The sequence below is a fragment of the Neoarius graeffei genome, chromosome 8 (genome assembly GCF_027579695.1).
Source record: "Neoarius graeffei isolate fNeoGra1 chromosome 8, fNeoGra1.pri, whole genome shotgun sequence".
NCBI classification, from domain to species: Eukaryota; Metazoa; Chordata; class Actinopteri; order Siluriformes; family Ariidae; genus Neoarius; species Neoarius graeffei.
The window spans coordinates 93,293,237-93,318,335 of NC_083576.1; the positions used below are offsets into that span (position 1 = coordinate 93,293,237).

At 35.7% G+C, this 25,099-nt stretch overlaps 1 protein-coding gene across 8 annotated transcripts in view; it reads right to left on the minus strand.

Annotated features, from left to right (window-relative positions):
- Positions 1-20,461: 20,461 nt before the first annotated feature.
- chst6 (carbohydrate sulfotransferase 6) overlaps positions 20,462-25,099 on the minus strand; it is a 75,628-nt gene continuing 70,990 nt past the window's right edge. For all 8 annotated transcript variants that reach the window (XM_060928504.1, XM_060928512.1, XM_060928509.1 and 5 more), the window contains one exon: positions 20,462-24,381. In XM_060928504.1, coding sequence (XP_060784487.1) covers positions 23,185-24,381 — 1,197 coding nt within the window. In that variant the 3' untranslated portion in view covers positions 20,462-23,184. The remainder of the gene's footprint in view (positions 24,382-25,099) is intronic.

A 25,099-nucleotide genomic window follows, 5' to 3' on the forward strand; every position in this document is an offset into this window, starting at 1 on the left:
TTATACAATATTACTAAAGTGTGTGTGTGAGAGGTTATACAGTATTACTAATGTGTGTGTGTGTGTGTGTGTGTGTGTGTGTGTGTGTGTGTGTGTGTGTGTGTGTGTGTGTGAGTTTATACAGTATTACTAAAGTGTGTGTGTGAGTTTATACAGTATTACTAAAGTGTGTGTGTGAGTTTATACAGTATTAGTAAAGTGTGTGTGTGAGTTTATACAGTATTAGTAAAGTGTGTGTGTGAGTTTATACAGTATTACTAAAGTGTTTGTGTGAGTTTATGCAGTATTACTAAAGTGTGTACAGTATTACTAAATGTCATTCAAAATATGTCTGAGTAATAATATATGCACCTCACCACGCTACTGTATTAAACGTACTTTCACGTCAACTACTCCACAGAGCTTTATAAATGATCTCCCAGAGTTATCAACTTTGATTGGGTCACTGTCAGCCCCTGCAGAACTTGATCAGGCAACTGAATGCTTAGAGTCAACATTCCGCCATACTTTAGATAATGTAGCTCCTCTAAAAAGGAAAATGGTCAGAGACAAAAAATTAGCACCCTGGTATAATGATGACACTCGCACATTAAAACAGACCACTCGAAAATTGGAACGTAAATGGCGTCAAACAAAATTGGTAGTGTTCAAATTAGCTTGGAAGGAGAGCTTCCTGAAGTATAGAAAAGCTCTTAGTGCTGCGAGGTCAACATATCTCTCCTCCCTAATAGAAGATAGCAAAAATAATCCTAGATTCCTATTTAATACTGTAGCAAAATTAACCAGGAATAAGTCCACTATAGACACATGCACACCTGCAGTATGTAGTAGCAACGACTTCATGAATTTTTTTAATGACAAAATTGAGAATATCCGACAAAAAATTCAAACTACTAATTTAAGGTTAGACAATGAAAGTGACCCTGTAGTTAACAATATAACTGTATCAGATCATCAGTTAGAATGTTTTACTCCCCTAAAAGAAACTGAATTACTTTCATTAATCTCCACATCAAAAGCCTCAACTTGCGTACTGGATCCCTTACCGACACATCTATTCAAACAGATAATGCCTGGAGTAATTGAACCGCTTCTAAAAATAATAAATTCTTCTCTTATGATTGGCTATGTACCCAGATCCTTTAAACTAGCAGTTATCAAACCCCTGATTAAAAAACCTGACCTTGATCCCTGTCAGCTGTCCAATTATCGGCCAATATCAAACCTCCCCTTTATCTCCAAGATCCTTGAAAAAGCTGTGGCACAGCAGTTATGCTCATATTTACATAGGAATAACATCCATGAAATGTATCAGTCAGGATTTAGACCTCATCATAGCACAGAGACAGCACTGGTTAAAGTAGTAAACGACCTACTGTTGGCGTCTGATCAGGGCTGTGTCTCGCTACTTGTGTTGCTTGACCTTAGTGCAGCATTTGATACCATTGATCATTCCATTCTTCTGGATAGACTAGAAAATGTTGTGGGAGTTAAGGGAATGGCCCTCTCCTGGCTCAGGTCTTATCTAACTGATCGTTATCAGTATGTTGATATAAATGGTGATATTTCTAGACGTACCGAGGTAAAGTTTGGTGTTCCACAAGGTTCTGTCTTGGGTCCACTGCTTTTTTCTTTATATATGTTACCTCTGGGCGATATTATTCGTAAACATTGTATTAGTTTCCACTGTTATGCTGATGACACACAGTTGTATGTCTCTGCAAAACCTGATGAGAGACACCAGCTTAATAGAATTGAGGAATGTGTTAAGGACATTAGACACTGGATGCTTATAAATTTCCTTCTGCTTAACTCTGACAAGACTGAAGTACTTGTGCTAGGACCACATACAGCTAGAAGTAAGTTTTCTGATTACACAGTAACTCTGGATGGCCTTTCTGTTTCTTCACGTGCAGCAGTAAAAGACCTCGGAGTGATTATTGACCCCAGTCTTTCATTCGAAACTCACATTGATAACATCACCCGGATAGCTTTCTTTCATCTCAGAAATATTGCAAAGATAAGAAATTTAATGTCATTGCATGATGCAGAAAAACTAGTCCATGCTTTCGTTACCTCCAGGTTGGATTATTGTAATGCCTTACTGTCTGGATGTTCCAATAAGTGCATAAACAAGCTCCAGTTAGTTCAAAATGCCGCAGCAAGAGTCCTTACTAGAACTAGAAAATATGACCACATCACGCCTGTCTTATCCACACTGCATTGGCTCCCAATCAAATTTCGTATTGATTATAAAATACTACTATTGACCTTTAAAGCACTAAATGGTCTCGCACCACAGTACCTGAGTGAACTTCTGCTCCTCTATGACCCGCCACGCCTACTTAGATCAAAAGGTGCAGGCTATCTGCTGGTACCTCGTATAGTGAAGGCTACATCAGGGGGCGGAGCCTTTTCTTACAAAGCCCCACAGTTATGGAACAGCCTTCCAAGTAATGTTCGGGAATCAGACACAGTCTCAGCATTTAAGTCTCGGCTGAAAACATATCTGTTTAGTCAAGCCTTTTGTTAATGGTGTTTATGAGGTAAAGGAGTAGATCTGGAGGGTCCTCAGACAGAGTGTTTTGGTAAACTGGGATGTATGGATGCTGTCAGTCCCCACTCGCTTGCTCACTCGAGTTTGTTGACGGTGTAGTGGCTGCTGCTTTATGTCCCGGGGCCCCTCATGCCTGTGTTACCTTCTGGCTCTCCCCTTTTAGTTATGCTGTCATAGTTAGTTGCCGGAGTCCCTGCTTGTACTCGGTGCAATATGTATACTGTTCCTACTTATTCAGGTGACATTGGGCATACCTAACCACCTGTGTTTTCTTTCCCTCCCCCCCACCCCAAATCTGTCCCTCTGAGTTACATGGAGTCAACAGGAAATCTTTTGGTGGAGAGGGTGGAGACCTCGACTGGCTATCGTAGCCTGCAGGGAATCGGCCGTCAGACATTCTGTTGCATGTCCCAGACCCGGTGAAATGTAACTGAATTGTCTTGGCCAGGCCTAAGGGTCCCATCTGCATCTCATCATTGCTGAGGAGTGTGCTCCCATCACCCAATCAAGCATCCAGCCAGAGCAGGTCATGATATATTTTTTACCATATTAACATGCCATTGTGTGTTATGCCTGATTTAAAGACTCTCGTCTCTGCGAGCCTACCACACAGATTTAATACTTGTCATTTTTAGGGCATACCTAACAACGTGTTTTCTTTCTTTCTCTCTCTCTCTTCCCCCCCCCCCCCCCCCCAATCTGTCCCTCTGAGTTACATGTTGATCCTGGGATTGAGATGCTGGCCTCTTCTGCCCCTCGGACCTGCTTGATCCATCCTGGTGCCCTGTGTCTGGTCGGAGTTTTATCGCCCCACTCCTGTGAAGGACGGCCCCATGAGGACAGTTGAGGGTTATACCTGTTAAAACTGTTAATATTATAGTCAGGCTGTCTGTTGTTGCCCAAATGAGGATGGGTTCCCTTTTGAGTCTGGTTCCTCTCGAGGTTTCTTCCTCATGTTGTCTGAGGGAGTTTTTCCTTGCCACCGTCGCCACAGGCTTGCTCATTGGGGATAGATTAGGGATAAAATTAGCTCATGTTTTAAGTCGTTCAAATTCTGTAAAGCTGCTTTGCGACAATGTTTATTGTTAAAAGCACTATACAAATAAACTTGATACTACAGTGTGTGTGAGAGAGTTTATACAGTATTACTAAAGTGTGTGTGTGAGTTTATACAGTATTAGTAATGTGTGTGAGTTTATACAATATTACTAAAGTGTGTGTGTGAGAGGTTATACAGTATTACTAATGTGTGTGTGTGTGTGTGTGTGTGTGTGTGTGTGTTTATACAGTATTACTAAAGTGTTTGTGTGAGTTTATACAGTATTACTAAAGTGTGTGTGTGTGTGTGTGTTTATACAGTACTACTAAAGTGTATGTGTGTGAGTTTATACAGTATTACTAAAGTGTGTGTGAGTTTATACAGTATTACTAAAGTGTGTGTTTGTGTGAGAGTTTATAGAGTATTACTAAAGTGTGTTTATACAGTATTACTAAAGTGTGTGTGAGTTTATACAGTATTACTAAAGTGTGTGTTTGTGTGAGAGTTTATAGAGTATTACTAAAGTGTGTTTATACAGTATTACTAAAGTGTGTGTGTCTTTATACAGTATTAAAATGTGTGTGTGTGTTTATATAGTATTACTACAGTGTGTGTGAGAGAGTTTATACAGTATTACTAAAGTGTGTGTGTGAGTTTATACAGTATTACTAATGTGTGTGAGTTTATACAATATTACTAAAGTGTGTGTGTGAGAGGTTATACAGTATTACTAAAGTGTGTGTGTGTGTGTTTATACAGTATTACTAAAGTGTGTGTGTGAGTTTATACAGTATTACTAAAGTGTGTGTGAGTTTATACAGTATTACTAAAGTGTGTGTGTGAGTTTATACAGTATTACTAATGTGTGTGAGTTTATACAATATTACTAAAGTGTGTGTGTGAGAGGTTATACAGTATTACTAAAGTGTGTGTGAGTTTATACAGTATTACTAATGTGTGTGAGTTTATACAATATTACTAAAGTGTGTGTGTGTGAGAGGTTATACAGTATTACTAATGTGTGTGTGTGTGTGTGTGTGTGTGTGTGTGTGTGTGTGTGTGTGTTTATACAGTATTACTAAAGTGTGTGTGTGTGTTTATACAGTATTACTAAAGTGTGTGTGTGAGTTTATACAGTATTACTAAAGTGTGTGTGAGTTTATACAGTATTACTAAAGTGTGTGTGAGTTTATACAGTATTACTAAAGTGTGTGTGAGTTTATACAGTATTACTAAAGTGTGTGTGTGAGTTTATACAGTATTACTAAAGTGTGTGTGTGTGTGTCTGTGTGTTTATACAGTACTACTAAAGTGTGTGTGTGAGTTTATACAGTATTACTAAAGTGTGTGTGAGTTTATACAGTATTACTAAAGTGTGTCTGTGTTTATACAGTATTACTAAAGTGTGTGAGTTTATACAGTATTACTAAAGTGTGTGTGTGAGTTTATACAGTATTACTAAAGTGTGTGTGTGAGTTTATACAGTATTACTAAAGTGTGTGTGTGAGTTTATACAGTATTACTAAAGTGTGTGTGTGAGTTTATACAGTATTACTAAAGTGTGTGTGTGAGTTTATACAGTATTACTAAAGTGTGTGTGTGAGTTTATACAGTATTACTAAAGTGTGTGTGTGAGTTTATACAGTATTACTAAAGTGTGTGTGAGTTTATACAGTATTACTAAAGTGTGTGTGAGTTTATACAGTATTACTAAAGTGTGTGTGTGAGTTTATACAGTATTACTAAAGTGTGTGTGTGAGTTTATACAGTATTACTAGTGTGTGTGTGAGTTTATACAGTATTACTAAAGTGTGTGTGTGTGTGTGTGTGTTTATACAGTATTACTAAAGTGTGTGTGTGTTTATACAGTATTACTAAAGTGTGTGTGTGTGTGTGGGGGGGGTTATACAGTATTACTAAAGTGTGTGTGTGTGTGTGTGTGTGTGAGTTTATACAATATTACTAAAGTGTGTGAGAGGTTATACAGTTATACAGTATTACTAAAGTGTGTGTGTGTGTGTGTGTGTGTGTGTGTGTGTGTGTGTGTGTGTGTGTGTGTGTTTATACAGTATCACTAAAGTGTGTGTTTCGGTGAGAGTTTATAGAGTATTACTAAAGTGTGTGTGAGAGAGTTTATACAGTATTACTAAAGTGTGTGTCTTTATACAGTATTAAAGTGTGTGTGTTTATATAGTATTACTACAGTGTGTGAGAGAGTTTATACAGTATTACTAAAGTGTGTGTGTGAGTTTATACAGTATTACTAATGTGTGTGAGTTTATACAGTATTACTAAAGTGTGTGTGTGTGTGTGTGTGTGTGTGTGTGTGTGTGTGTGTGTGTGTGTGTGTGTTTATACAGTATTACTAAAGTGTGTGTTTATACAGTGTGTGTTTATACAGTATTACTAAAGTGTGTGTGAGTTTATACAGTATTACTAAAGTGTGTGTGAGTTTATACAGTATTACTAAAGTGTGTGTGAGTTTATACAGTATTACTAAAGTGTGTGTGAGTTTATACAGTATTACTAAAGTGTGTGTTTGTGTGAGAGTTTATAGAGTATTACTAAAGTGTGTTTATACAGTATTACTAAAGTGTGTGTGAGTTTATACAGTATTACTAAAGTGTGTGTGAGTTTATACAGTATTACTAAAGTGTGTGTGTGAGTTTATACAGTATTACTAAAGTGTGTGTGTGAGTTTATACAGTATTACTAAAGTGTGTGTGTGAGTTTATACAGTATTACTAAAGTGTGTGTGTGAGTTTATACAGTATTACTAAAGTGTGTGTGTGAGTTTATACAGTATTACTAAAGTGTGTGTGTGAGTTTATACAGTATTACTAAAGTGTGTGTTTGTGTGAGAGTTTATAGAGTTTTACTAAAGTGTCTGTGAGAGAGTTTATACAGTATTACTAAAGTGTGTGTTTGTTTGAGAGTTTATAGAGTATTACTAAAGTGTGTGTGTCTTTATACAGTATTAAAGTGTGTGTGCGTTTATATAGTATTACTACAGTGTGTGTGTGAGAGTTTATACAGTATTACTAAAGTGTGTGTGTCTTTATACAGTATTAAAGTGTGTGTGCGTTTATATAGTATTACTACAGTGTGTGTGAGAGAGTTTATACAGTATTACTAAAGTGTGTGTGTGAGTTTATACAGTATTACTAATGTGTGTGAGTTTATACAATATTACTAAAGTGTGTGTGTGAGAGGTTATACAGTTTTACTAAAGTGTGTGTGTGTGTGTGTGTGTTTATACAGTATTACTAAAGTGTGTGTTTATACAGTATTACTAAAGTGTGTGTGAGTTTATACAGTATTACTAAAGTGTGTTTGTGTGAGAGTTTACAGAGTATTACTAGTGTGTGTGAGTTTATACAATATTACTAAAGTGTGTGTGAGTTTATACAGTATTACTAAAGTGTGTGTGAGAGTTTATACTGTATTACTAAAGTGTGTCTTTATACAGTATTAAAGTGTGTGTGTTTATACAGTATTACTAAAGTGTGTGTGTTTATACAGTACTACTAAAGTGTGTGTGTGAGTTTATACAGTATTACTAATGTGTGTGTGTGCGTGTGTGAGTTTATACAGTATTACTAAAGTGTGTGTGTGAGTTTATACAGTATTACTAAAGTGTGTGTGTTTATACAGTATTACTAAAGTGTGTGTGAGTTTATACAGTATTACTAAAGTGTGTGTGAGTTTATACAGTATTACTAAAGTGTGTGTGTGTTTATACAGTATTACTAAAGTGTGTGTGTGAGTTTATACAGTATTACTAAAGTGTGTGTGTGAGTTTATACAGTATTACTAAAGTGTGTGTGTGAGTTTATACAGTATTACTAAAGTGTGTGTGTGAGTTTATACAGTATTACTAAAGTGTGTGTGTGAGTTTATACAGTATTACTAGTGTGTGTGTGAGTTTATACAGTATTACTAAAGTGTGTGTGTGTGTGTCTGTGTGTTTATACAGTACTACTAAAGTGTATGTGTGTGAGTTTATACAGTATTACTAAAGTGTGTGTGTGTGTGTGTGTGTGTGTGTGTGTTTATACAGTATTACTAAAGTGTGTGTGTGTTTATACAGTATTACTAAAGTGTGTGTGTGTGGGAGGGGGGTTATACAGTATTACTAAAGTGTGTGTGTGTGTGTGTTTATACAGTATTACTAAAGTGTGTGTGTGTGTGTGTGTGTGTGTGAGTTTATACAATATTACTAAAGTGTGTGAGAGGTTATACAGTTATACAGTATTACTAAAGTGTGTGTGTGTGTGTGTGTGTGTGTGTGTGTGTGTGTGTGTGTGTGTTTATACAGTATTACTAAAGTGTGTGTCTTTATACAGTATTAAAGTGTGTGTGTTTATATAGTATTACTACAGTGTGTGAGAGAGTTTATACAGTATTACTAAAGTGTGTGTGTGAGTTTATACAGTATTACTAATGTGTGTGAGTTTATACAGTATTACTAAAGTGTGTGTGTGTGTGTGTGTGTGTGTGTGTGTGTGTGTGTGTGTTTATACAGTATTACTAAAGTGTGTGTTTATACAGTGTGTGTTTATACAGTATTACTAAAGTGTGTGTTTATACAGTATTACTAAAGTGTGTGTGAGTTTATACAGTATTACTAAAGTGTGTGTGAGTTTATACAGTATTACTAAAGTGTGTGTTTGTGTGAGAGTTTATAGAGTATTACTAAAGTGTGTTTATACAGTATTACTAAAGTGTGTGTGAGTTTATACAGTATTACTAAAGTGTGTGTGAGTTTATACAGTATTACTAAAGTGTGTGTGAGTTTATACAGTATTACTAAAGTGTGTGTGAGTTTATACAGTATTACTAAAGTGTGTGTTTGTGTGAGAGTTTATAGAGTTTTACTAAAGTGTCTGTGAGAGAGTTTATACAGTATTACTAAAGTGTGTGTGTCTTTATACAGTATTAAAGTGTGTGTGCGTTTATATAGTATTACTACAGTGTGTGTGTGAGAGTTTATACAGTATTACTAAAGTGTGTGTGTCTTTATACAGTATTAAAGTGTGTGTGCGTTTATATAGTATTACTACAGTGTGTGTGAGAGAGTTTATACAGTATTACTAAAGTGTGTGTGTGAGTTTATACATTATTACTAAAGTGTGTGTGTGAGTTTATACAGTATTACTAATGTGCGTGAGTTTATACAATATTACTAAAGTGTGTGTGTGAGAGGTTATACAGTTTTACTAAAGTGTGTGTGTGTGTGTGTGTGTGTGTGTTTATACAGTATTACTAAAGTGTGTGTGAGAGGTTATACAGTATTACTAAAGTGTGTGTGTGAGTTTATACAGTATTACTAATGTGCGTGAGTTTATACAATATTACTAAAGTGTGTGTGTGAGAGGTTATACAGTTTTACTAAAGTGTGTGTGTGTGTGTGTGTGTGTGTTTATACAGTATTACTAAAGTGTGTGTGAGAGGTTATACAGTATTACTAAAGTGTGTGTGTGAGTTTATACAGTATTACTACAGTGTGTGTGAGAGGTTATACAGTATTACTAAAGTGTGTGTGTGAGTTTATACAGTATTACTAATGTGCGTGAGTTTATACAATATTACTAAAGTGTGTGTGTGAGAGGTTATACAGTTTTACTAAAGTGTGTGTGTGTGTGTGTGTGTGTGTTTATACAGTATTACTAAAGTGTGTGTTTATACAGTATTACTAAAGTGTGTGTGAGTTTATACAGTATTACTAAAGTGTGTGTTTGTGTGAGAGTTTACAGAGTATTACTAGTGTGTGTGAGTTTATACAATATTACTAAAGTGTGTGTGTGAGAGGTTATACAGTATTACTAAAGTGTGTGTGAGTTTATACAATATTACTAAAGTGTGTGTGAGAGTTTATACAGTATTACTAAAGTGTGTCTTTATACAGTATTAAAGTGTGTGTGTTTATACAGTATTACTAAAGTGTGTGTGTTTATACAGTACTACTAAAGTGTGTGTGTGAGTTTATACAGTATTACTAATGTGTGTGTGTGCGTGTGTGAGTTTATACAGTATTACTAAAGTGTGTGTGTGAGTTTATACAGTATTACTAAAGTGTGTGTGTGAGTTTATACAGTATTACTAAAGTGTGTGTGTGTGTGTCTGTGTGTTTATACAGTACTACTAAAGTGTATGTGTGTGAGTTTATACAGTATTACTAAAGTGTGTGTGTGTGTGTGTGTGTGTGTGTGTGTGTGTGTGTGCGTGTGTGAGTTTATACAGTATTACTAAAGTGTGTGTGTGAGTTTATACAGTATTACTAAAGTGTGTGTGTTTATACAGTATTACTGAAGTGTGTATGAGTTTATACAGTATTACTAAAGTGTGTGTGAGTTTATACAGTATTACTAAAGTGTGTGTGTGTAAGAGGTTATACAGTATTACTAAAGTGTTTGAGTTTATACAGTATTACTAAAGTGTGTGTTTCTGTGAGAGTTTATAGAGTATTACTAAAGTGTGTGTGTGAGTTTATACAGTATTACTAATGTGTGTGAGTTTATACAGTATTACTAATGTGTGTGAGTTTACACAGTATTACTAAAGTGTGTGTGAGTTTATACAGTATTACTAAAGTGTGTGTGTGTGAGAGGTTATACAGTATTACTAAAGTGTGTGTTTCTGTGAGAGTTTTTAGAGTATTACTAAAGTGTGTGAGTTTATACAGTATTACTAAAGTGTGTGAGTTTATACAGTATTACTAATGTGAGTTTATACAGTATTACTAAAGTGTGTGTGAGTTTATACAGTATTACTAAAGTGTGTGTGTGTGAGAGGTTATACAGTATTACTAAAGTGTGTGTGTGTTTATACAGTATTACTAAAGTGTGTGTGTGTTTATACAGTATTACTAAAGTGTGTGTTTATACAGTGTGTTTATACAGTATTACTAGTGTGTGTTTATACAGTATTACTAAAGTGTGTGTGAGAGAGTTTATACAGTATTACTAAAGTGTGTGTCTTTATACAGTATTAAAGTGTGTGTGTTTATATAGTATTACTACAGTGTGTGAGAGAGTTTATACAGTATTACTAAAGTGTGTGTGTGAGTTTATACAGTATTACTAATGTGTGTGAGTTTATACAGTATTACTAAAGTGTGTGTGTGTGTGTGTGTGTGTGTGTGTGTGTGTGTTTATACAGTATTACTAAAGTGTGTGTTTATACAGTGTGTGTTTATACAGTATTACTAAAGTGTGTGTGAGTTTATACAGTATTACTAAAGTGTGTGTGAGTTTATACAGTATTACTAAAGTGTGTGTTTGTGTGAGAGTTTATAGAGTATTACTAAAGTGTGTTTATACAGTATTACTAAAGTGTGTGTGAGTTTATACAGTATTACTAAAGTGTGTGTGTGAGTTTATACAGTATTACTAAAGTGTGTGTGTGAGTTTATACAGTATTACTAAAGTGTGTGTGTGAGTTTATACAGTATTACTAAAGTGTGTGTGTGAGTTTATACAGTATTACTAAAGTGTGTGTGTGAGTTTATACAGTATTACTAAAGTGTGTGTGTGAGTTTATACAGTATTACTAAAGTGTGTGTTTGTGTGAGAGTTTATAGAGTTTTACTAAAGTGTCTGTGAGAGAGTTTATACAGTATTACTAAAGTGTGTGTTTGTTTGAGAGTTTATAGAGTATTACTAAAGTGTGTGTGTCTTTATACAGTATTAAAGTGTGTGTGCGTTTATATAGTATTACTACAGTGTGTGTGTGAGAGTTTATACAGTATTACTAAAGTGTGTGTGTCTTTATACAGTATTAAAGTGTGTGTGCGTTTATATAGTATTACTACAGTGTGTGTGAGAGAGTTTATACAGTATTACTAAAGTGTGTGTGTGAGTTTATACAGTATTACTAATGTGTGTGAGTTTATACAATATTACTAAAGTGTGTGTGTGAGAGGTTATACAGTTTTACTAAAGTGTGTGTGTGTGTGTGTGTGTGTGTTTATACAGTATTACTAAAGTGTGTGTTTATACAGTATTACTAAAGTGTGTGTGAGTTTATACAGTATTACTAAAGTGTGTGTTTGTGTGAGAGTTTACAGAGTATTACTAGTGTGTGTGAGTTTATACAATATTACTAAAGTGTGTGTGAGTTTATACAGTATTACTAAAGTGTGTGTGAGTTTATACAATATTACTAAAGTGTGTGTGAGAGTTTATACAGTATTACTAAAGTGTGTCTTTATACAGTATTAAAGTGTGTGTGTTTATACAGTATTACTAAAGTGTGTGTGTTTATACAGTACTACTAAAGTGTGTGTGTGAGTTTATACAGTATTACTAATGTGTGTGTGTGCGTGTGTGAGTTTATACAGTATTACTAAAGTGTGTGTGTGAGTTTATACAGTATTACTAAAGTGTGTGTGTTTATACAGTATTACTAAAGTGTGTGTGAGTTTATACAGTATTACTAAAGTGTGTGTGAGTTTATACAGTATTACTAAAGTGTGTGTGTGTTTATACAGTATTACTAAAGTGTGTGTGTGAGTTTATACAGTATTACTAAAGTGTGTGTGTGAGTTTATACAGTATTACTAAAGTGTGTGTGTGAGTTTATACAGTATTACTAAAGTGTGTGTGTGAGTTTATACAGTATTACTAAAGTGTGTGTGTGAGTTTATACAGTATTACTAGTGTGTGTGTGAGTTTATACAGTATTACTAAAGTGTGTGTGTGTGTGTCTGTGTGTTTATACAGTACTACTAAAGTGTATGTGTGTGAGTTTATACAGTATTACTAAAGTGTGTGTGTGTGTGTGTGTGTGTGTGTGTTTATACAGTCTTACTAAAGTGTGTGTGTGTTTATACAGTATTACTAAAGTGTGTGTGTGTGGGAGGGGGGTTATACAGTATTACTAAAGTGTGTGTGTGTGTGTTTATACAGTATTACTAAAGTGTGTGTGTGTGTGTGTGTGTGAGTTTATACAATATTACTAAAGTGTGTGAGAGGTTATACAGTTATACAGTATTACTAAAGTGTGTGTGTGTGTGTGTGTGTGTGTGTGTGTGTGTGTGTGTTTATACAGTATTACTAAAGTGTGTGTCTTTATACAGTATTAAAGTGTGTGTGTTTATATAGTATTACTACAGTGTGTGAGAGAGTTTATACAGTATTACTAAAGTGTGTGTGTGAGTTTATACAGTATTACTAATGTGTGTGAGTTTATACAGTATTACTAAAGTGTGTGTGTGTGTGTGTGTGTGTGTGTGTTTATACAGTATTACTAAAGTGTGTGTTTATACAGTGTGTGTTTATACAGTATTACTAAAGTGTGTGTTTATACAGTATTACTAAAGTGTGTGTGAGTTTATACAGTATTACTAAAGTGTGTGTTTGTGTGAGAGTTTATAGAGTATTACTAAAGTGTGTTTATACAGTATTACTAAAGTGTGTGTGAGTTTATACAGTATTACTAAAGTGTGTGTGAGTTTATACAGTATTACTAAAGTGTGTGTGAGTTTATACAGTATTACTAAAGTGTGTGTGAGTTTATACAGTATTACTAAAGTGTGTGTTTGTGTGAGAGTTTATAGAGTTTTACTAAAGTGTCTGTGAGAGAGTTTATACAGTATTACTAAAGTGTGTGTGTCTTTATACAGTATTAAAGTGTGTGTGCGTTTATATAGTATTACTACAGTGTGTGTGTGAGAGTTTATACAGTATTACTAAAGTGTGTGTGTCTTTATACAGTATTAAAGTGTGTGTGCGTTTATATAGTATTACTACAGTGTGTGTGAGAGAGTTTATACAGTATTACTAAAGTGTGTGTGTGAGTTTATACATTATTACTAAAGTGTGTGTGTGAGTTTATACAGTATTACTAATGTGCGTGAGTTTATACAATATTACTAAAGTGTGTGTGTGAGAGGTTATACAGTTTTACTAAAGTGTGTGTGTGTGTGTGTGTGTGTGTTTATACAGTATTACTAAAGTGTGTGTGAGAGGTTATACAGTATTACTAAAGTGTGTGTGTGAGTTTATACAGTATTACTAATGTGCGTGAGTTTATACAATATTACTAAAGTGTGTGTGTGAGAGGTTATACAGTTTTACTAAAGTGTGTGTGTGTGTGTGTGTGTGTTTATACAGTATTACTAAAGTGTGTGTGAGAGGTTATACAGTATTACTAAAGTGTGTGTGTGAGTTTATACAGTATTACTACAGTGTGTGTGAGAGGTTATACAGTATTACTAAAGTGTGTGTGTGAGTTTATACAGTATTACTAATGTGCGTGAGTTTATACAATATTACTAAAGTGTGTGTGTGAGAGGTTATACAGTTTTACTAAAGTGTGTGTGTGTGTGTGTGTGTGTGTGTGTTTATACAGTATTACTAAAGTGTGTGTTTATACAGTATTACTAAAGTGTGTGTGAGTTTATACAGTATTACTAAAGTGTGTGTTTGTGTGAGAGTTTACAGAGTATTACTAGTGTGTGTGAGTTTATACAATATTACTAAAGTGTGTGTGAGTTTATACAGTATTACTAAAGTGTGTGTGAGTTTATACAATATTACTAAAGTGTGTGTGTGAGAGGTTATACAGTATTACTAAAGTGTGTGTGAGTTTATACAATATTACTAAAGTGTGTGTGAGAGTTTATACAGTATTACTAAAGTGTGTCTTTATACAGTATTAAAGTGTGTGTGTTTATACAGTATTACTAAAGTGTGTGTGTTTATACAGTACTACTAAAGTGTGTGTGTGAGTTTATACAGTATTACTAATGTGTGTGTGTGCGTGTGTGAGTTTATACAGTATTACTAAAGTGTGTGTGTGAGTTTATACAGTATTACTAAAGTGTGTGTGTTTATACAGTATTACTAAAGTGTGTATGAGTTTATACAGTATTACTAAAGTGTGTGTGAGTTTATACAGTATTACTAAAGTGTGTGTGTGTAAGAGGTTATACAGTATTACTAAAGTGTTTGAGTTTATACAGTATTACTAAAGTGTGTGTTTCTGTGAGAGTTTATAGAGTATTACTAAAGTGTGTGTGTGAGTTTATACAGTATTACTAATGTGTGTGAGTTTATACAGTATTACTAATGTGTGTGAGTTTACACAGTATTACTAAAGTGTGTGTGAGTTTATACAGTATTACTAAAGTGTGTGTGTGTGAGAGGTTATACAGTATTACTAAAGTGTGTGTTTCTGTGAGAGTTTTTAGAGTATTACTAAAGTGTGTGAGTTTATACAGTATTACTAAAGTGTGTGAGTTTATACAGTATTACTAATGTGAGTTCATACAGTATTACTAAAGTGTGTGTGAGTTTATACAGTATTACTAAAGTGTGTGTGTGTGAGAGGTTATACAGTATTACTAAAGTGTGTGTGTGTTTATACAGTATTACTAAAGTGTGTGTGTGTTTATACAGTATTACTAAAGTGTGTGTTTATACAGTGTGTTTATACAGTATTACTAGTGTGTGTTTATACAGTATTACTAAAGTGTGTGTTTCGGTGAGAGTTTATAGAGTATTACTAAAGTGTGTGTGAGAGAGTTTATACAGTATTACTAAAGTGTGTGTCTTTATACAGTATTAAAGTGTGTGTGTTTATATAGTATTACTACAGTGTGTGAGAGAGTTTATACAGTATTACTAAAGTGTGTGTGTGTGTTTATACAGTATTACTAATGTGTGTGAGTTTATACAGTATTACTAAAGTGTGTGTGTGTGTGTGTGTGTGTGTGTGTGTGTGTGTGTGTGTTTATACAGTATTACTAAAGTGTGTGTTTATACAGTGTGTGTTTATACAGTATTACTAAAGTGTGTGTGAGTTTATACAGTATTACTAAAGTGTGTGTGAGTTTATACAGTATTACTAAAGTGTGTGTTTGTGTGAGAGTTTATAGAGTATTACTAAAGTGTGTTTATACAGTATTACTAAAGTGTGTGTGAGTTTATACAGTATTACTAAAGTGTGTGTGAGTTTATACAGTATTACTAAAGTGTGTGTGTGAGTTTATACAGTATTACTAAAGTGTGTGTGTGAGTTTATACAGTATTACTAAAGTGTGTGTGTGAGTTTATACAGTATTACTAAAGTGTGTGTGTGAGTTTATACAGTATTACTAAAGTGTGTGTGTGAGTTTATACAGTATTACTAAAGTGTGTGTGTGAGTTTATACAGTATTACTAAAGTGTGTGTTTGTGTGAGAGTTTATAGAGTTTTACTAAAGTGTCTGTGAGAGAGTTTATACAGTATTACTAAAGTGTGTGTTTGTTTGAGAGTTTATAGAGTATTACTAAAGTGTGTGTGTCTTTATACAGTATTAAAGTGTGTGTGCGTTTATATAGTATTACTACAGTGTGTGTGTGAGAGTTTATACAGTATTACTAAAGTGTGTGTGTCTTTATACAGTATTAAAGTGTGTGTGCGTTTATATAGTATTACTACAGTGTGTGTGAGAGAGTTTATACAGTATTACTAAAGTGTGTGTGTGAGTTTATACAGTATTACTAATGTGTGTGAGTTTATACAATATTACTAAAGTGTGTGTGTGAGAGGTTATACAGTTTTACTAAAGTGTGTGTGTTTGTGTGTGTGTGTGTTTATACAGTATTACTAAAGTGTGTGTTTATACAGTATTACTAAAGTGTGTGTGAGTTTATACAGTATTACTAAAGTGTGTGTTTGTGTGAGAGTTTACAGAGTATTACTAGTGTGTGTGAGTTTATACAATATTACTAAAGTGTGTGTGAGTTTATACAGTATTACTAAAGTGTGTGTGAGTTTATACAATATTACTAAAGTGTGTGTGAGAGTTTATACAGTATTACTAAAGTGTGTCTTTATACAGTATTACTAAAGTGTGTGTGTTTATACAGTACTACTAAAGTGTGTGTGTGAGTTTATACAGTATTACTAATGTGTGTGTGTGCGTGTGTGAGTTTATACAGTATTACTAAAGTGTGTGTGTGAGTTTATACAGTATTACTAAAGTGTGTGTGTTTATACAGTATTACTAAAGTGTGTGTGAGTTTATACAGTATTACTAAAGTGTGTGTGTGTTTATACAGTATTACTAAAGTGTGTGTGTGAGTTTATACAGTATTACTAAAGTGTGTGTGTGAGTTTATACAGTATTACTAAAGTGTGTGTGTGAGTTTATACAGTATTACTAAAGTCTGTGTGTGAGTTTATACAGTATTACTAGTGTGTGTGTGAGTTTATACAGTATTACTAAAGTGTGTGTGTGTGTGTCTGTGTGTTTATACAGTACTACTAAAGTGTATGTGTGTGTGTGTGTGTGTGTGTGTGTTTATACAGTATTACTAAAGTGTGTGTGTGTTTATACAGTATTACTAAAGTGTGTGTGTGTGTGTGTGTGTGTGTGTGTGTGTGTGTGTGTGTTTATACAGTATTACTAAAGTGTGTGTGTGTTTATACAGTATTACTAAAGTGTGTGTGTGTGTGTGTGTGTGTGTGTGTGTGTGTGTGTGTGTGTGTGTTTATACAGTATTACTAAAGTGTGTGTGTGTTTATACAGTATTACTAAAGTGTGTGTGTGTGGGAGGGGGGTTATACAGTATTACTAAAGTGTGTGTGTGTGTGTGTTTATACAGTATTACTAAAGTGTGTGTGTGTGTGTGTGTGTGAGTTTATACAATATTACTAAAGTGTGTGAGAGGTTATACAGTTATACAGTATTACTAAAGTGTGTGTGTGTGTGTGTGTGTGTGTGTGTGTGTGTGTGTTATACAGTATTACTAAAGTGTGTGTCTTTATACAGTATTAAAGTGTGTGTTTATATAGTATTACTACAGTGTGTGAGAGAGTTTATACAGTATTACTAAAGTGTGTGTGTGAGTTTATACAGTATTACTAATGTGTGTGAGTTTATACAGTATTACTAAAGTGTGTGTGTGTGTGTGTGTGTGTGTGTGTGTGTGTGTGTTTATACAGTATTACTAAAGTGTGTGTTTATACAGTGTGTGTTTATACAGTATTACTAAAGTGTGTGTTTATACAGTATTACTAAAGTGTGTGTGAGTTTATACAGTATTACTAAAGTGTGTGTGAGTTTATACAGTATTACTAAAGTGTGTGTTTGTGTGAGAGTTTATAGAGTATTACTAAAGTGTGTTTATACAGTATTACTAAAGTGTGTGTGAGTTTATACAGTATTACTAAAGTGTGTGTGAGTTTATACAGTATTACTAAAGTGTGTGTGAGTTTATACAGTATTACTAAAGTGTGTGTGAGTTTATACAGTATTACTAAAGTGTGTGTTTGTGTGAGAGTTTATAGAGTTTTACTAAAGTGTCTGTGAGAGAGTTTATACAGTATTACTAAAGTGTGTGTGTCTTTATACAGTATTAAAGTGTGTGTGCGTTTATATAGTATTACTACAGTGTGTGTGTGAGAGTTTATACAGTATTACTAAAGTGTGTGTGTCTTTATACAGTATTAAAGTGTGTGTGCGTTTATATAGTATTACTACAGTGTGTGTGAGAGAGTTTATACAGTATTACTAAAGTGTGTGTGTGAGTTTATACATTATTACTAAAGTGTGTGTGTGAGTTTATACAGTATTACTAATGTGCGTGAGTTTATACAATATTACTAAAGTGTGTGTGTGAGAGGTTATACAGTTTTACTAAAGTGTGTGTGTGTGTGTGTGTGTGTGTGTTTATACAGTATTACTAAAGTGTGTGTGAGAGGTTATACAGTATTACTAAAGTGTGTGTGTGAGTTTATACAGTATTACTAATGTGCGTGAGTTTATACAATATTACTAAAGTGTGTGTGTGAGAGGTTATACAGTTTTACTAAAGTGTGTGTGTGTGTGTGTGTGTGTGTGTGTTTATACAGTATTACTAAAGTGTGTGTGAGAGGTTATACAGTATTACTAAAGTGTGTGTGTGAGTTTATACAGTATTACTACAGTGTGTGTGAGAGGTTATACAGTATTACTAAAGTGTGTGTGTGAGTTTATACAGTATTACTAATGTGCGTGAGTTTATACAATATTACTAAAGTGTGTGTGTGAGAGGTTATACAGTTTTACTAAAGTGTGTGTGTGTGTGTTTATACAGTATTACTAAAGTGTGTGTTTATACAGTATTACTAAAGTGTGTGTGAGTTTATACAGTATTACTAAAGTGTGTGTTTGTGTGAGAGTTTACAGAGTATTACTAGTGTGTGTGAGTTTATACAATATTACTAAAGTGTGTGTGTGAGAGGTTATACAGTATTACTAAAGTGTGTGTGAGTTTATACAATATTACTAAAGTGTGTGTGTGAGAGGTTATACAGTATTACTAAAGTGTGTGTGAGTTTATACAATATTACTAAAGTGTGTGTGAGAGTTTATACAGTATTACTAAAGTGTGTCTTTATACAGTATTAAAGTGTGTGTGTTTATACAGTATTACTAAAGTGTGTGTGTTTATACAGTACTACTAAAGTGTGTGTGTGAGTTTATACAGTATTACTAATGTGTGTGTGTGCGTGTGTGAGTTTATACAGTATTACTAAAGTGTGTGTGTGAGTTTATACAGTATTACTAAAGTGTGTGTGTTTATACAGTATTACTAAAGTGTGTATGAGTTTATACAGTATTACTAAAGTGTGTGTGAGTTTATACAGTATTACTAAAGTGTGTGTGTGTAAGAGGTTATACAGTATTACTAAAGTGTTTGAGTTTATACAGTATTACTAAAGTGTGTGTTTCTGTGAGAGTTTATAGAGTATTACTAAAGTGTGTGTGTGAGTTTATACAGTATTACTAATGTGTGTGAGTTTATACAGTATTACTAATGTGTGTGAGTTTACACAGTATTACTAAAGTGTGTGTGAGTTTATACAGTATTACTAAAGTGTGTGTTTCTGTGAGAGTTTTTAGAGTATTACTAAAGTGTGTGAGTTTATACAGTATTACTAAAGTGTGTGAGTTTATACAGTATTACTAATGTGAGTTTATACAGTATTACTAAAGTGTGTGTGAGTTTATACAGTATTACTAAAGTGTGTGTGTGTGAGAGGTTATACAGTATTACTAAAGTGTGTGTGTGTTTATACAGTATTACTAAAGTGTGTGTGTGTTTATACAGTATTACTAAAGTGTGTGTTTATACAGTGTGTTTATACAGTATTACTAGTGTGTGTTTATACAGTATTACTAAAGTGTGTGTTTATACAGTATTACTAAAGTGTGTGTGAGTTTATACAGTATTACTAAAGTGTGTGTTTGTGTGAGAGTTTATAGAGTATTACTAAAGTGTCTGTGAGAGAGTTTATACAGTATTACTAAAGTGTGTGTGTCTTTATCCAGTATTAAAGTGTGTGTGTGTTTATATAGTATTACTACAGTGTGTGAGAGTTTATACAGTATTACTAATGTGTGTGAGTTTATACAATATTACTAAAGTGTGTGTGTGTGAGTTTATACAGTATTACTAAAGTGTGTGTTTCTGTGAGAGTTTATAGAGTATTACTAAAGTGTGTGTGAGTTTATACAGTATTACTAATGTGTGTGAGTTTATACAGTATTACTAAAGTGTGTGAGTTTATACAGTATTACTAATGTGTGTGAGTTTATACAGTATTACTAATGTGTGTGAGTTTATACAGTATTACTAAAGTGTGTGTGAGTTTATACAGTATTACTACAGTGTGTGTGAGTTTATACAGTATTACTAAAGTGTGTGCGCGCGTGAGAGTTTATACAGTATTACTAAAGTGTGTGTTTATACAGTATTACTAAAGTGTGTGTGTTTATACAGTATTACTAAACTGTGTGTGTGTGAGAGTTTATACAGTATTACTAAAGTGTATTTATATTCGCTGTCATATGGAAACTGTGTTACACACCACTAAATACAGCCTCCGGGTTGATCAAGTCTGGGCTGCAATATTTATTTCACATTTTAGGTTAAACACAAAGCCCAATCCCTCCCTCACTGTTTTTATTATCAATCAAAATCAATCAAAATCAATCAATATTCAAAGCAATTCCTTTCATCACCTAATCCTGATTACAGAAACATGATTTCAATAAAAACAACAAACCTGGCCCAGTTTTACAGAAGAATAAAAGCTCCAGAAAAAGTTTATGGAGGAGGTGAGACAGGTGAGAGCCTTAGAATCCGGAAAGAGATTCATTTTATTTATTTCCTTCAGTCCTCTGTGTACCCTTAACCACACACTCCCCAATAAATCAAACACAAATCACTCAGTCATAAATTATCACATTTACAGCATCCTTCATTCAATCAGTGAGCCATCACAGCTGATTTAACATCATTACCCCACACACACACACACAAAATAAAGCCTATAAATTTTGGATAAAAAAAAGAATCTGATTTTCTACTTTAATTCCATTTTTGATTGTGGGTTTAGAAGGTAGCGGACGCTAACCTCTCCACCACTGCCACAGTCAAGTTCTTCTTACGAACATATTCAGCTGAAATAATTTTAAAATAAACTTCAGACAGGAAGGAACATACTGAAGAAACACTATTTCAGACATGTGACCTTGCTGTGACTGAGGGTGTTTGGACCAACTCCAAAATGTCCTCAGGTCACCTGCTGGTCATAAGGACAAGTCCCTCTAAAACACTCAGGCACTTACTCATGAGACAGAACACGAAGGAGAATCTCAGACCGCTGTTTAGATCAACATCTTGGAAACACGCCTCCATCACTCAGTGGCAAAGGCATCAAAAAGGGGTGCGAGGAGGAGGAGACGAACCACATCATAAACTCTTTCATTATATTTCACTCGAGCTGCTTCTGATCATAAATCACCTATACTGAAAAAGATCCCAAACATTTTCACTCGTGCCCTCAGGCTTTTGGACCCTGCTGTGTGCGGTTATAATGAATTCCATGAAATCAAATCGTACATGAGCTGAACGCCAACGAGTCGTGTAGCATCAAGTTGTCTATAGTCCCTGTACGACGAGATTGAGTGGAATAACTTATTCTATCCACATTCACTGGATTTTGAGAAAGAGCATTTATTTTTTGCAAATTTGATAAATAAAAACTTTATACAAAATGTCTGAATCATTTCCGCTTAGAATGTAAACAAACTGGTGAAATGACAGGAGCAATTTGTGAAAAATGTGAGAATTCTTGAAAAATAAAGCTCAAATACTTTTGTTCCATATTTCGTTGCGCTTTTTTTTGTATTTTTTGGGGTTCTGTTTTCAAGTAGAGTTTTTATTTCGTCATTGGTTGGTTCAGCAACACACTCTGCCCTTTTGTTTTTCTTCTTTAGGGTTTTTTGGTGGCTGGCTAAACCAACTTAAAAGGTGCATTACCGCCACCAACTGGACTGGAGTGTGGAACAGGCTGGAGGGGCGGATCCACACCACGACTATATTCTTTTCGCCATTTCTGTTCCTTCTAATTGCTTGATAAAGTGATATTTCTGACTTGATGCGCTCCACCATTTTGTTTTTCTCTACTCAAGGTATAATGAGCTGATATCCTAGTAGTAGAGTAGCCAATCAGAGCACACAACTGCTCATATCCTGTGAATGTGGAGAGAATAAATTATATATGGCAAGCGTTTACTGTGAAATACGCTACTCATCATGAGGAAATCGAAGAATGGTTTTGATAAATTTGGGGACTTTTTGTTCGTGAATGTGTCGATATAATAAGAAAAATCACATGCTGGCTTGATGATATAAACTTTATATCTTCTTGTGTTGAAAAATCTCATTTGCTTCACTCATTTATTTATACATTCACTACTACACAATAATCTTCACAAAACTGTAATATATAAGCAGAGATTTGAACCTGACTAATCCATAAATAAAAATACAGTAACTCCTTGCATATTATAAAGTGAATCTGCTCAGTGGAGGATTATATTAGTGAATCTTTTTCCATGTAAACACACACACGGGGGGGGGGGGGGGGGGGGACCCCACAATTTTCAGAATTTTAAGGATTTTCATAAATACAAAAAAAAAAAAAAATTGTGAATATACTTGTAGAAATGAGTTACATGTAAATATGTCGATAGCCTGATACACCAGGCCCTTCGTCACTTCACCCCAAAAGATGTTTCCTCCTCTAGTTCTGTACCACAGCTTCAAGACTCATGGAGCTCACAATTAATGGAAGTGTGTCGCCTCCCAGTTTAGCATGGTGCACCAAGCACGCATTAAGGGTCTAATAGAACATAATAGAACCACAGCAGCACTGAAATATTCTCTCTCACACACTCACACCTTTAATCAACAGATCCTGAATTAAACACAGATGTGTTCAGAAGCTACAGGATTTGAATTTCATGCCACACTTCAGGACAGCTGTGGAACGGATTCTGAACACACTCCCACACCTGAGACGTCCATCACGCTGACCCACTCCGCCGTTTGTCTTTACACCTCGAAGAAAAACGTCCTTCAATGCAACCTTGGGGTTTTGTCATCATGTAGAGTATAAATGGGGAAGAAGGAGAAAAAAAAAAAAAAGTGTGATTTTGCCCGTTTTCCCCTTTAACTGTAATAAATAAGTAATAATGAAAAGCTCAGATGCAGTACGAGCCCCAGTTTCTCGCAGATCGTCCAAACCATCCCTCAGGTGTTTGTTATTGGTGGGATTTTGACGAAAGCCACGTGAAACCATACTCCTCCAGGCGCGTGAGGTCGAGGTCCAGCTGCTTCTGTTCTTCCTCGCTGTTGACCAGACGGTAGCCAAGCAGAGACATGGCGCTCCTGCACACCTCCTGGACCTGCTGGACCTTTATGTGCGTTAAACCCGTCCTCCAGGCCTGCGAGACTTCAGTAGCGTTGCGCTTGGTGATGGCGAACGCCTCGCTGCGTGCCCCCTTGCCCTTGCCATGCGTGATGTGGTGGATCCATTCCCGCAGCGGCTCGGTCATCTTGAGCCCCACAAAGTCGTACACACGCTGGACCTCTGCCAGTGGGTTACGCACCACATCCTCATAGCGCAGGAGTTTGTAGCGTCCTTGCAGGAAGTCGGGTGCTTTACGGACGGCAGTATCGTAGATCCGAACGTGGCTCCTGCAGATCTCCTTCATGACGTTTAGCATGGAGTCAGGTGTCGCTGCTTTCCAGTCCAGGACGATGCTGCTGTCCTTCTGTAGCGCCGCGGCCGCCAGCTGGCGGGACTGGAACACAGCGCGGGGGTCACGCACCAGGTGCAGGATGCGGAGATCGAGCGACGGGTCACGCAGCAGCGAGTACAGAGACTCCAGCTCAAAGACACGCACTTCCTTCAGCACCACGTGGCTGTAGGTGTGACACGCCTTCTCCGCCCGCTCCAACCCCACCACGTCGCAGTGCTTCTTACAATTGGGGATCTGTGTCGTGGTGTTCTGGTGGGACAGGGAGGGGCACGCTGGCGGGGAACACAGTGCCCGGCTCTGGCTCCACATGAACACTTGTGAGATGTTGTAGTGGACAGGCATGTAGGCATCCAGTACGCTGAGGTCACACAGGAAGACGCGGTGCAGCAGGTCCCTCACGGCCATGCGCAGGCTGCTCGCGCCCGGGCGCTGAAGCCGCACCCACACATGCCACGCCGGCTCCATCAGGTAAAACACAGACGGATGATTGTTGAACACCTGGCCCATGAACGATGAACCTGATCGCCATGACGACAGCAGCAGCACATGCACTTTGCCCCCAGATGCAGTGCTGAGGTCAGAAGGGGGTGGGGTTACATGGCCCTGCCAGCCAACAAACAGCACCACGACAACAACCTGAAAGAGCAGCAGCAGCAACACAGCTGGGGTGGGAATACGGAAACGCAGCATCACAACCTGACAAAACACACACACACACACACACACGATTAAACACCACAATTATTCAAAATAATCATTAACACACAATTGCAAACCCTCACATTTCACACTAAAGTTCATTTCACTTTAATTATTAATTAATTTATAGGTCAACTGAAAAGCTACCTAGTGAGCAGCACGGTGTCCTCCTTTCAACATGAAACACGTCCTCAGGCTGTGTTCACAATAATGACCGTCTATGTATGTGTGTGTGTGTGTGTGTGTGTGTGTGTGTGTGTGTGTTCACATCCCTGTGAATGATCCGTCACTATAGAAATGATAACGCATTAATGAGCACAATCGCATTAATATAAACCTGCGCTCCTGTCAGACCTCCTGTTATAGAGAATTAAATCAACACCACCTGACCAATCAGAGTCCAGAACTCAGCAGCTCTCGCGTAGAAACCCCTGTAGGTTCTGAACAGCCAGTTAATGCCTACTGCAGGTTTACACGATCCATAAATCATCCACCACAGGAACATCTGCGCTGTTTTGGTTTCCTTTGAAGTGAAGGGCAGGGTAGATGGGTGCCAATACTTTTACATTTGAGTCATTTTTACACCTGGAGGCTAACGGTCACACTCGGTTGAGTGCAGATTACTGTGTGTTCTGAGCAGACAGAATGCAGGAGTCATGAACTAGCGAGTGTGTGAGCACAGAACAGAGTGGAAGAGGCGGGTGGGCAGAGCTAC